This window comes from Dermacentor andersoni, chromosome 1 (genome assembly GCF_023375885.2).
Source record: "Dermacentor andersoni chromosome 1, qqDerAnde1_hic_scaffold, whole genome shotgun sequence".
In the NCBI taxonomy this organism is placed as follows: Eukaryota; Metazoa; Arthropoda; class Arachnida; order Ixodida; family Ixodidae; genus Dermacentor; species Dermacentor andersoni.
In genome coordinates this window covers 298,521,254-298,534,526 of record NC_092814.1, presented here as the reverse complement: position 1 = coordinate 298,534,526, position 13,273 = coordinate 298,521,254, and the positions used below count along the sequence as shown (strand labels likewise).

Sequence of the window (13,273 nt, the reverse complement as noted above, 5' to 3'; positions counted from 1 at the left end):
TCCGCGAAGTTTTGCGAGATTATACATGGCTCGGGTAGGTTCATACTAAGTGTTGCTAGGTTTTGCTTAGTTTTGCAATGTTATACATGGCTTGGCTTGGGTCATACCAAGCGTTGCTATGTTTCGCTAAGTTTTACGAGGTTATCCATAGCTTAACTATGCTCATACTAAGTGTCACCAAGATTTGCTAAGTTTCGTTAAGTTCTTGCGAGGCCGGTAAGCCACAGAAGCCCCAGCAAGTAACACGCATACAAGCCACAGTACGTGCTTCACAATTTATTATGTGCAATGCTTCAGTACCTGTCGTCATCATCGTCGATCCGTTCCTCGTACTCGACGTCCGACCGCCGTCGTGGAAGTCGTCGTGGTCGGTGGCGTCGGGGAAGGCTTGGCAGAGCAATTGCAAGCCAGAGCTCTCCTGTTCAAAGTTCCACACCGAGCTCATCGTGGAGAGATTCACGTCAAACTAGAGCCTGACGCGGCAGCTGTGCCCGAACTCTATGCCGAAGTATTCACGCTGGAAGCGGCCGTTCACACCTCCCATGGATTTCCGGGCTTGGCGTTGGAAGTGCTCGGGGACGCGGAGGCCCGGAACCGATTCCCGGCGGCGCCGAGCATTCAGTCGGCAGCGTTCATTGTATCTGGCCCGAAACTCGGGATCCCCGACTCCACGACGGCGTTTGTCGGCGGCTGCCTCGGCGCGATGGGCAGGATGGACTCTCCTTCGTCGATCGTAGTCCTGCTGAGCCACGCGCAGAGCTTCCTTGTAGGTCACAGACGCCACAGCTGTGCCAAAACTCTATGCCCAGAAATTCGCGCTGTAATCTGCCGTTCGCACCCCCCGTGTCTCGGCGGGCTTGACGCTGGAAGTTTTCGAGCAATCGCAGGCCGCGATCACTTTCTCGGTGACGTCGAGCGTTCAGGCGCCGACTTTTGCATTCCCTGGACTGAAACTCGGGATCCTCGACTCGGCGTCGCCTCTCCTCAGCCGCAGCTTCGGCGCGGTGTTCCAGATCAGCTGGGCGGTGAAGCATCGCTTCTCGCTTGACAGTACGGCGCTCTTCCTGGTAAGCCGCTTCTTCTTCAGGCATCCGGACTTTCTTCGGTCTTCTAATGGCAGCAGCATGTACGCACAGAGTAGAGGAGGCGAGAGGTGTGCGCCGCGAAGGCCCGAGCTTTTACTCCCCTGTGACGTCACGACTCCGCCCTACGCTCGTGGGCTGAGAGGAAGGTTACGTGGCTCGGTGCTCTCGCAGATGGTTGCTAGGCAGCGGGAAGCGGCGCACAGCTGGGCAGAGTTTTCTGGTAACGCTCCACGGCGGAACGAAAGCTTAAACAGCTCCGCTGTTAAAAGAACTATTTTGTGGTATAGTATACTATAGGCACATATTATTGACGTGTTCAGATAAAAAGAACGTCCGCCATGCATCGAGTTTATCTATGGACAATTTTTTTGCGGTACTTCACAACAAAATTCACTTGTCGAACGCTCCGCTCCAACTCTACAACAGAACTGGTGGCAGCTGGTGATTTATATAAGTTTAACAGCTATAAGCTGCAGTTGCCGCAAAGCTTATGCAACCGTAATGTTTACAGGGTAACACCTGCAGCGAACAATATGCGAGAATTCGAGCTATCTTATTCTTTTTTTTTCATTCCCCTGCTAGGCCGACGCCGCCTCTAACGTGGAAGGCGTGCAGTCTGTTTTTTTTTTTCGTCCCGTTCGGCCGGCGCCACCGCGGATGCGCGGACCGCTCGCAGCGCTCTGCTTTCGCTCTTTCATTATTCCCTGTGCTCGTTCGCTCGGTTACGCCGAGGGACGACGCCAACGCTCGTCGCAGGAACGGGCACCTCAGAGCTGCGCTCTAAATGAGGGAGCAAGGAAGATTTTGAATGAGTATCTGATGTACAGGAGAAAAAGCAGTGGGCTTAAAATAAAAAAAAAATGTAACGAGATTTCTCGTGCCAAAACCTCGATCTGATTATGAGGCACGCCGTACGCTCCTAGTCGAGTTCTGCATAATGTCGTCTGTATAAGTGGTATGTTTCCAGTTCAGCCCAGACTACCACATATAAGCTCACTTTCAAGCGAGAACATGCGTGACAAAACACAAGGGACCCGTTGGTCACGGCTGTAAGTGGCCAATGAGCAAACACAACGTTTATATGCAGCCTTAAAAATTTGGCGCCCGAAAAGCGCGCCGAAGTGTTCAGAGAGCGTTACAAATCAAAATATGAAATGAGTGGTGATGGAGATGCTGTGAAGGATAAAGAAAAATGAGATGGCGAGAATGAGAAGGTGAGAACGAATGGACTAAGAAAGAAGTCGTTGCCAGTGCGCGTTGCTTTGATGGCCGAGGAGGCGGAGAAAAGACCGCGCCGGCCGGGAAGGAGCAAAAACATGGTGTGACCCGGCGGACGAGACGATTGTTGTCGGCGGAAATTATCATCATATCTTTGTACCGGCGACGTTATGTGACTTTGTTTGTGTTGTGAAGTCATCTGGCCGCGTTGATGAACGCACTCGGTGATCTCAGTGACGATCAATTCTGCCTTCTACCGATGTTACCGTAAATTGCAAGAAGCCAGGTAACTTGGAAAATTCGTGGGAGTGCGATGGTCACACAAGGACGATCAGCGGCGGCGGGCTGCCATGTGCGCTGGATCGGCGGGCCCAGGAGTGCTTGCTGTACAGCTACGAACCAGTGTCGATTCCGTAGGTTGATTTTTGCTTCCCATATGCTAGGCTTGCTAGATGTTAAATTTCCGTCATTTCACAGAACGCTTAAGAGGAAGCTTTAGCTCGGGCCCAACTCCGACGCGGCCTATTCAAATACATGTAAAAACGCAAAACCGTTTTTCTGAGATAACCCCTGGACCGATTTCAATGAAATTTGTTTCAATTGAGAGAGAAAGTTAAATTCTAGTGACTGTTGGTAGCGGAATTGTGATTTAGGACTTGAATTTTGTTCAAAAGATTTTCAAAAATTCAGAAGTTTGAAAAAAATAGAAGCACGAAGTTTACAAATTCATAGCTCTGCATCAAAAACAGATATCGCGGTTCTGTAAACGGCATCCGTTAGATCATTCAAAGCGGACAAATTTGGTATGTCATTTTGCATCTTACGTGAATTTGTTACGTTGTTTACGAGGGTTCTGCAAAAGTTGTAATTACATATTAATAAATTTTTTCAGATTCATCTGTAAGATGTCAAATTTGTCCGCTTTAGATGTGCTATCAGATACAATTTACAGAATTGCGATATCGTTTTTTTCTTGCTGAGTTACCGAGTTGTAAACTTGATAGTTTCGTTTTCTGAAAATGTGCGATTTTTGCCAATTTTTAATAAAAAATTGACAACCTAAATCGAAAATTCGAAACCAACAGTCACTAGATTTTAAGTTTTTCTTTTAAATGCGTCAAACCCCGTCAAATTCGGTACAGTGGTTGCCGAGAAAAACGAATTCTCCTTTTACATGTATTTAGATAGGAGCACCCGAGCTAAAGCTTCCTCTTAACTACACACAGCGTATAGCGTACCTACGCCATTTCTTAAATTTAGCGTTACTGTTTCCGTGCAGTTTACGTAGTTTACGTAAAACATGGCGGCGGTCCCTGCTGCCCGCTTCCAATTGAATATGACATTGCTTTTGTAAAATTCACTTCATTCGTAGCAAATGACTGTGGAAACGGCTTTCGCTTAGTCTCGGGCCGCTTCGACGATAGAGTATTGTAGATAACCTTGTGGAGTTCTCGAGATCGCTTCTCGTTTCAAACAAGTCGAAGCCTGGTTAGAAAATTGATGATGATTATTATGATGATTGGCATCCATGTTGAAGAGGGGTGGTGACAAATAGTCACCTAGCCTGTTTGAGTTAATCAGGTATGCTATACATGCTTCTCATTCTATTGAATTTTTGTATACAACTCTTCAATATCTTTTTCTCTTCCTCGAAACTTCTGTATTCACTTCGTAGCGCTACCCATGCCTGTAACGGAACCGGTCGTATCAATCTCCTCCCTGCTTTTTTCCCACCAATACCACAAACGTCTCTTGCTTATTTCGTCTGCTGACCGGTTGATACTTCCGTTGACTTCTAATTCAAGCGCTTCTGGAAGGTTACCTACGGGTCTCACTGGCTGAATTCCTTCGCATTGCATTAAGATGTGGACAGATGGATGGATGAATGTTAGGAGTGTCCCGTTTGGAACGGGGCGGTGGATTGAGCCACGAAGCTCTTGCTATTTTACTGCCTAGTGTCGCACTTAGGTTAAGAAAGAAAAAAATGTACTTCGAGATGTGAGCGCCACCTATTGTTGAAGTCGGGAGATAGCCGCTACCATGGCATATGGCCTCTGAGATTGGACATCTTGCACGCCATCTAAAACTGGAACAAACGTGCATTGCTTCGCGTACGCTGTACAATGGCGTATAGCCTGCGCTATAGTTGCGTACGCTATGCTGTACCTGTCTTACGTCTGAGTTGACATTCCGCTAAAACATACTTCAAGTGGTAGAAAAAATACTTATCGTTTTAATAACTGTACATATATGGAGCAGTTGATATAACTAAGGTAGAGGCATTCAACTAAAATACACGATACCTAAATCCGAATTCTATCTCTCCTTCGAGATAATGAGGCATGCAAGTGTACAGTCCATCTGACCTGCTTGCAACCAGTTCCTCGCACACCTTACTTTGCCTGACACTCAGTACAGTAGCGTCGTGCCCGCTTGATACAGCGCGTGCATTTTTATAGAGTCGGTGCGGTGCTTTTTTTATATGTTGACATAACTAAAAGTTGTTAGTGCATGAATGCGGCTCGTCTTCCGCACGGAGAATTTCTTGCATTCCAGATTACAAAGTGCTCATTGCAGTGATGCTGATCATACAAATGTAGTGCAACAAACAATGCGCAAATCGCGGTTATTCCAGGTTCATTTTGCTTCGAAGCCATCCACTTGCAAGGTTCGGAATGGAGCCCTTGTCAGCTTCAATACGCCGGCAAAATCCTGCCTGGTTATACAGCATTCTTCAACAGCTCAGTCATTCTTTCGACGACAGCCGCTCTTTATCAAGGTGGCTGTAGCGTTTCGGCGGCGCCTGTCACATTCCGACGGAAATGCAAAAACGCTACTTTGAGTACGCGTTAAATAACTCCAGGTGGCAAGAATTAATCCGGAGCTCTCCATTACTGCGTCTCGTAATGCACAGCAGTTTCGGGATGCTAAGTCCGATAATATGAATTCCTTTACCACGCTTCGATTTCTTTGCTCCCTTCCTTCTTATAAATTCGACTGTACTGCAGGAGTGGCAGCTAGTCTAACCAGTGTCTCGCTGTGCTAGTCTAGCACAGTGTGTCGCTGAGACCATTTGATCACAATAGGCCGACAACGACGCAACCAACGGGCGCGAGTTGTAGTGCGATGGGCTTTCTTGTCGACGGCACCAGTAAAATCAGCGTGCCGACCACGATCGCTCGATGGAACCCCGCGCGATCGGCCGTCAAACCGACAACACGATATCCGCAGCGCATTCGCTTGTATATATAGTTGGTCGTGCTCAAAATGCATCGACATGCCGCCGAAGTTGAAGTGCGCGAGCTTCAGTCCTCTCAAGCCGTGCACATTAAGTTTGAGCCAATGTTGATCCTGTTTAGCGAAGGTTGGGTTAGGCCTGGCCCCGTCGAGATCATGTACCCACTACTGGTGGACCTGAACTTAAACAATAAGCAGCTAGGACGAAGGAAAGCGCTCTTATAGTTCAGTTGTGACCCTATGGCGATTTGATACCAACTACCCTTCCCTTCGCATGGCGCGTACACAATAAGTGGCAAGCGGCGACACAGCGCTGTGCCAACATCCTGTACTTGCGTCAACGTTCTCGAAGGCTGACGGTCGCATTCGCTACGTAGAGGGTGGTTCTGTACGTATTGCTATGCTGGCACATTTCTTAACTCCAGAGAAGTACTATTTACGTCTGCGTCAAACAGGAAAGAAGAGGCAGTGCATTCGGTGCAGCAGCATATACTCGCTCAGTTACCCATGGTGTCAGCGATAGCATCCGCGTTTTCGCGAGAGAACTACACGGTCTATAAGTGAGGGCTTACGCGGAGCACAGTTTTCTCTAATAACACTTCATGGCACGACAAACTGTAAGTATGATTAAAAAAACAAAAGCGAGAATTAATAATAACAGCCTGTAATATATCACAGTTGTCGTTGTTTAAGTGTCTCGGCCGCTCATATTGACTCGTCTCAGTGTGGAACGACGCGGCTCATATGCGCAGCTATGTATGTTTGGCCAGCGGCCATGGTTTTGCTACGTTTTGACATTATTTCATATCAGTGACACACCGTTTCACCAATATCCGAAGCTAACAGCAATTTGTGGCTGTAGATGTCGATGTAAGCTTATCCACCGCTTTGGCAAATCCGATGTGAAAGGCTGCGATAGAAAGCTTCTTGAATATGCGAAATGTTTGATGAATGTGTAAAAGGAATACAAAATGCGAGGTGCCCCCAAGCCCAGGCATGAGCGACAACAAACTCCAAGACAGCCGCGTCGGTAGACGGAACTTAGCGTGCCTTTATCGGCCGCAGTGTTAGCACAACAGGGCACTCGGCTCTGTTCACCCAGTAATCGATGGTTGAACGACATGCTGCCCAGGAGAAGCCATTGATAACTAATCGCGGTCCACGAAGCGCACAACCGACGCACACTCAACTTCGGCGCAGATACACAAATCAACCGGTGAAAGCCCCACACCCTTCCAAAATGTTCCAGCGGCGTCCGTCAGAGGGTAGCACAGGAACATGAAAAAAAGAAGGCGAATGGCGTATGTGACGGCTACGTCCCGTCGCGTGGCCGATCTTGAGAGCGATGTGCGTTGGGGGCAGAATCTAGCTGCGTCGACGGCTCGTAGCTTTGTGCGTGCTGGGTGTTCTCGGTGTTGATTTTGCCTTGAAGCGATACTCGGAACGAACGCCACTTCGCTCGCTGCTGCTGCCGCGCTTGCTCACGCCAGCGTTTCAACAGCGAGTGTGCGCGGTCATCCAGTGTGACGTGTTCATGTTTGCCTTACGCGCTGACAACATGCTTGTTGATTTTGTCACTAAGTGAATGTTTACAAGTTGATACGGCCGATGAAAATACTATTTTTACTTCGTATGGCTGTCTGCTAGTTTGCTATCCCAATCGATGCTTCGCCTTTCTGGCAGAACTGCGACTTTTTTATTCAGACGGATTGTGACCGAACAGAAATTGTCTGTAATATCCGATGGAAGGACCCGTACACCATATAACAGTACTTTACACTACGAAAGCTTTTAATTAGCATACTTCAATGCTTTTTTATATGTAGGAAAATCCAACGTTACGAGTTTGTTTTACGTGTTCTTATTTCACACTTCGCTTGAATTAAAAGCATTTCAGCAGATCTTTCCTTCTTCGAAACTAAATTGTAGCACTGGAAAGGAACATATACGGTAATATTCGGCTTACATCTTCTTAAAGGATCTCGATTGCCGTCTACAATCTAAGTTGCTTTAAAGACAACTTTAAAAAATTGGGCAGAAATTCTGGACATCGACAACCAATGATTTCACGGCCGCCAGCTGGAATGTAGCGATGGAACGGAACATTTCGCAAAAATCTAATCACAGAAGCATAAAACTGGAATATAGTCAGGGAAATGGATCCTACAGGGCAGAATACAGAATACAGAAAGTTTTTATTTTATGATAAGTTTGTTAGGAGTTCTCGAGGCGAAAAGCTGCGAAATGCAGCTTAAAAGTACCAAAAGGCCCTCATGTGGCAGCAGTACAGCTTCCATCGTCATACAACCTAGATACTTTCATCCTTTAATGCATGTACCAATAAAGACAAGAAGGACAGATGGCGTACAATATTCATTATGAAAAAGACTCGTCTCGTATCGTATATAATTACAGCGTAGTTGTAAAAGAAAAATAATCGATACTATGCCATCAACACACCTATGGAGCATTAAGAGCGCATCCCCGTACGTACTAGCTACGCATTCCCCATGTGTCGGTACTGGTGTTCGCGTCCGTTTATTTTACTTTTAAGAAAGGCCTCAAACTTTGAAACTTGAATGTTTAGGCATAACGACAAATCTTCTCCAAAGAAGATCTATTTGCTGGAGTAGTAATTATGAATTGCAATATAAAGATGGCTATACATAATACGTCCCTGCTTTCATTTCCTCCAAACAGCGTGTCTTCAAAGTGTGTGCATATCTTTTCAGAGTTTCATTTTTGGATGCATAGACAATAACTTATCTCCACTCCGTGCGCCCAGAAATCACCGAGCGGTTTTTCGCTGTACAATGTCGCTTTGTATTCAGGATAACGTGAGTCAGTGCATGATACAATGTGTGTGCGCGAGTGAACGAGGGCGTAAAAAGGAACAGGCAAGCAGATACGGCGCTCATGGATCATGGAATCAAACCAACTATCCTGCCAACGTGTTTTAAACCAAGGGAGTTAACGGTTTTTTGCTGCGCTGCCATGGCACGAGCACAGGCATCTAGGTGACTGTTGCGCTGTCCTAGTATAGTGTTGGGGAAAGAATAAAATACTGATCCTAGTATCCTAAAATGACGAAAATTCTAGTATCACCATCAGTATACTAGAAATCCTAGTAAAGGTGTGGTGAAAATTCCGGAGCGCTGCATGGTGGTAGAGCGGAGGAGTGAACTAAATGTCCCAAATTTCCACCTGTTAATGCATAGAATACATTGAATGATTGCGCCTTCAAATCGATGCGGCAGCTGAAGAACGTAATCAAAGCCACGAGTTTGCGCTTCGCACCAGCGTGGAATATATATGGAAGAAGCATGGGGAATCGAACTCGTAAAGACCATTTCAGACCTGGGTCTCGCTTCCAGATTCCATAGCTACGTCAGCTCTTTCCTAACGGACAGGAAGGCCAAGCTTCGCATTGGGGACTTCCGCTCCAACGATGTGCCCCTCGGAGGGCGGGCCACTCATCAGGGCGCCGTCATCTCACCCACACTGCTTAACATCTGTATGATTAGTCTTTCCGAGAGGTTGGCACGCGTCGAGGGCGTCAAGCACACCATATACGCTGACGACATCACCTTATGGTGCTCCGGCGGCTGCGAGGGTAGAGTCGAAGAATCCATGCAGGAGGCGATCGACGTGATCGAGGAGTATCTCCGCCCCACCGGACTTCGATGCTCCCCCGCCAAGTCGGAGCTTCTGCTTTACAGAAAAGAGAAGGGATGCAGACCCAAAGATTGGAAGCCAGTCTCCGAAAGCAGCATCAGTCCTCGCACTTGTGACGGGGGGTGATACCCAGGGTCGACGTTATTCGGGTCCTGGGCATGTTTGTCGAATTCAACGGCGGGAACGGAACGGATCTCCGCAAGATCATCGCAAATACGGACAACGCTTTCCGCCTCGTTCGCAGAATAGCAAACCGGCACCGAGGAATGAAGGGAAACAATCTCCTCAGGCTTATCAATGCCTTCGTACTATGTCACTTTACGTACACAATTTCTATGCACAACTGGCTCAGAGCGGAGCGAGACAAGCTCAAGGCTCTTATCCGCAAAGTGGTCAAGAGGGCTCTCGGGCTACCAATCAGGACCCATACGGAGGATCTCCTCAAGCTGGGGGTGCATAACACTGCCGAGGAGATCACCGAAGCCCAAGAACGCGCACAACTCACTCGCCTGAGCACCACAGCGGCAGGTAAACACATCCTCGAAGAGCTGGGTTACCAACCTGCGGGATTCCCGATGGTCAGTACCCCGATCCCTAGGTGCATTCGAGACACGTTCGAAGTGGCCCCTGTCCCCTAAACGTCTATCCCGTCCACAACGAGGGCAGACGCAATGCCAGAGCAGCAGCAATCCTCAAACAGATCAAGCAACGAGACATTAGAGGAAGCTTCGTTCACGCCGCGGAGTACAGCGATGGGAAGACCTTTGCCATCGTTGTGATCGACTCCAGCGGCAAGATTTCCAATAGCGCCTCCATTCGCACTTCAGACCCCGGAGTCGCCGAGCAAGCCGCCATCGCCCTCGCCCTGCTAGACGGTCGTGGGTCCTAGATATATAGCGATTCCAAAACGGCAGTTAGGGCTTTTCAGAAGGGTTGCATCGCCAAGCAAGCTGCTCGTCTTCTTAGCAGCTCGAGTCGATATGCTCTCACGCATCATTCAATCCACTGGTTTCCCGCTCACGTAGGGTCGGTCGAGGGTGCTCCCCCGAACCTAAATGAGTCTGCTCACGAGGCTGCGCGTGACCTCACAGACCGCGCTTCCTCTGCAAAAAGCACCGACTCCCCTCCTCCCTACGGCCACAGGGACGCTCCCGCTACTCACAACGAGATTATTAAATTATTCTACATGTCTAGAAGGCTCTTTCCACCCCCTCACCCCAAGTTGAATAGGGCGCAAGCCGTTTCGTTTAGGCTTCTGCAGACCAGCACGTATCCGTGTCTGTCCGTTCTCCACGAGGCTTACCAGGACGTGTATCGCGATGACGCCTGCCCCTCCTGCGGGCAGACCTCCACTCTAGCGCACATGCTCTGGGAGTGCGAGTCGACATACCCCAAGTTCATCAAGGACTCGCTTCTGCGTAGCCCCGCTCTAGAAAAGCAAATCCTGGCTGTCCGGCGCGCCCGCTACCGCGCCGGTGGGCTCGACCTGCTGGTCCCGACGTGAGACTAGCCGGGTGCGCGACGAGTTCGCATCCTCGCCGGACCTGCAATAAAGTTTCTTCACTCACTCACTCATCGAACTCGCGATCTTTCACTCCACTGCAGAGCACAACATATAGGCCTATAGCCAGCACGCTGCGTCTGCGCAGCAAAAATAAATCGTTATAGCGAAGAGAGACGACGCCTCCAGGCACGCACATGGAATTACATATCAAAGTTTTTAAATAGAAAGTCCGGCATATCTCCGAGTGCGCACAGAAAGCATTTTTCATGCTTTTGAACAACGAGAACAGCAGCGTTTTCTTTTTCATGCAACGACCTGCTTTTTCAGATGTTCCAGATAGCAGCCTGGCTTCTCGCCGTCGCAAGTGGGCTCACCTGCATCTTCGTGAAGACAGCATGGTACCGCACGAACGACCCCACTACCGAGTTCGGCAAACTATGCATGGCCTTTTTCGATCGCATCCTGTGGTCCATTTTCCTCATCTGGATCACCCTCGCTTGTGCCACGGGAAGAGGAGGTAATTATGAGAGGCTGTCTATTACGTAAAATATTCCAAACAAATCAGTTTTTTTTTTAAGCGACGCTAGTGCTGCGCTTGTATGTGCTCTGAATGATGTGCGCTTGAAAGTACGCTCCAAAAGACGAACAAGATTTATCGACATACACATTCGAAACAGCACAGTGAAGTTTTTAGGTGATTGTGGTACGTTTGTCACGCTGGACAATGTTTTATTCCTACGTTCAGAAAGGCAACCTGTATGTGTAAAGTAAATGTATACACCTATATATGTCAAGGATTAGATGGTGAAAATGTCCGAAGTGTGGTTTAAGCAAATAGCCTTTAAAAATGTTCCAAACGAATAAATTACACACCTTGTATTGCTTGTATTCTCTTCATTGCACGAATAACATAGCAAGTTGTTAAAGGAGGCGAAGCAAGAAGTATTTTGGATTCTACGTATGCAAACATTTAAACCATAACATAGAAGCTCGCCAGGTCTCTGCATCTTGAACTCTGCTTGCTTGAATGTTGGCTGTTATTCTGCAAGTTTGCTCAGGTTAGCCTGCATAATATTTTCCTCCTCGCCGATAAATGCCACATTGCAGAATTCGGTAAGTCGTCAAGCGTTAACTGTTCTGACGCCACCGCTGCTCAAGCGCAAGAGAATATATATATATATATATATATATATCCATTCACCATCCATCCATTCATACGGGAGCCCTCTACTAGGACGTGTCTTACAGCCCACATTGCAATTTGAAGAAGCAAAATTCCTTAATTAGTACCTTGCGAGAATGCGTAAACCATGCTAAAATTATATTCGCCGCGTTTGACATGACCGCCACGTGTACGTTCAATGTATACACCACTCATTGGAGCGCAAAAATGAAAAAAACGTGTGTGTGTGTGTTTCAAAGGGGACTATTGTTGCATCCATTCAGCATCCATCCATTCATACGGGAGCCCTCTACTATGGCGTCTCTTACAGCCCACATTGCAATTTCAGGAAGCAAAATTGCTTAATTAATTCCTTGCGAGAATGTGTAAACCACGCTAAAATTATATTCGCCGCGTTTAACATGACCACCACGAGTATGTTCAATGTGTACACCACTCATTGGAGCGCAAAAATTACAAAAGCATATATATATATATATATATATATATATATATATATATATATATATATATATATATATATATTTATATTGTCACGTGGAAGTGACGGTGAAGAAAGCAGCAATACGGTGGAATACAAAACTAGCTTGTATTGGGCGAACCTGTGCCCACAAAAACAGGCTACACTTATAGCACAACGATAGCGGCGAACACGGTCGGCGATCGTCGGAAATCTGATCAGCGGGTCAAGCGCGCCGGCTTTTATAGAGCAGTCTTCGAATGTTCCAGACTAATCGTTCGGACCCGCGTGCCTTCCACAAAGTTCTACACCATTCGCGTCAGGTGATGAAATCAGATAACATAAGGTTCGGCGACAACAGAGAGCGGATAGAAGCATCGATAACTTTCCAGAAACTTCGGGTACATGCAGGTGCGTCCCACGCTGTGCGATTACATTTGTTAGGCGGCGAAACGTGGTTGCCCGATAAAGAGAAGTGCACGTGTCAATACCCCCCTCTTAAAAAGCATCGTCCCGATGCTACAAATATAAGAGAGTGAAACACAAAAGGACACTTATTAAACATAAGTAACAAAATAACGAAAAGAAACAAAGTCCAAAGGCCAGTTACGCGAAGCCCAAAAGTTCATTAACGCTGGTAGTACGGCTTCAGTCGCACAACGTGGACTATTTCAGGTCGTGAGCGGCGTCGCTGTGATAGCGAAATGCCGTCTGGCACGACCTCATAGTCCAGTGCGCCAATACGTCGGATGATCTTGTACGGTCCGAAATAGCGACGCAAAAGCTTCTCGCTCAGTCCTCGTCGGCGTATAGGGGTCCAAACCCAAACACGGTCACCGGGCTGGTACTCGGAGGTTGTAGTGTCGGCTGTCGGTCCTCCGTTTGTTCTTGATTCGCAGGCGGGCGAGCTG

At 47.6% G+C, this 13,273-nt stretch overlaps 1 protein-coding gene across 2 annotated transcripts in view; it reads left to right on the top strand.

Moving 5' to 3' along the window:
- LOC126547703 (nose resistant to fluoxetine protein 6-like) overlaps nucleotides 1–13,273 on the top strand; it is a 149,285-nt gene that overhangs the window by 104,690 nt on the left and 31,322 nt on the right. The window contains exon 13 of one of the 2 annotated variants that reach the window (XM_055063324.2): nucleotides 11,047–11,236. The exons of the other annotated variant lie outside the window; for it this stretch is intronic. Within the exon in view, the coding sequence (XP_054919299.1) occupies nucleotides 11,047–11,236 (190 nt within the window). The remainder of the gene's footprint in view (nucleotides 1–11,046; nucleotides 11,237–13,273) is intronic. 2 annotated transcript variants of the gene reach the window in all.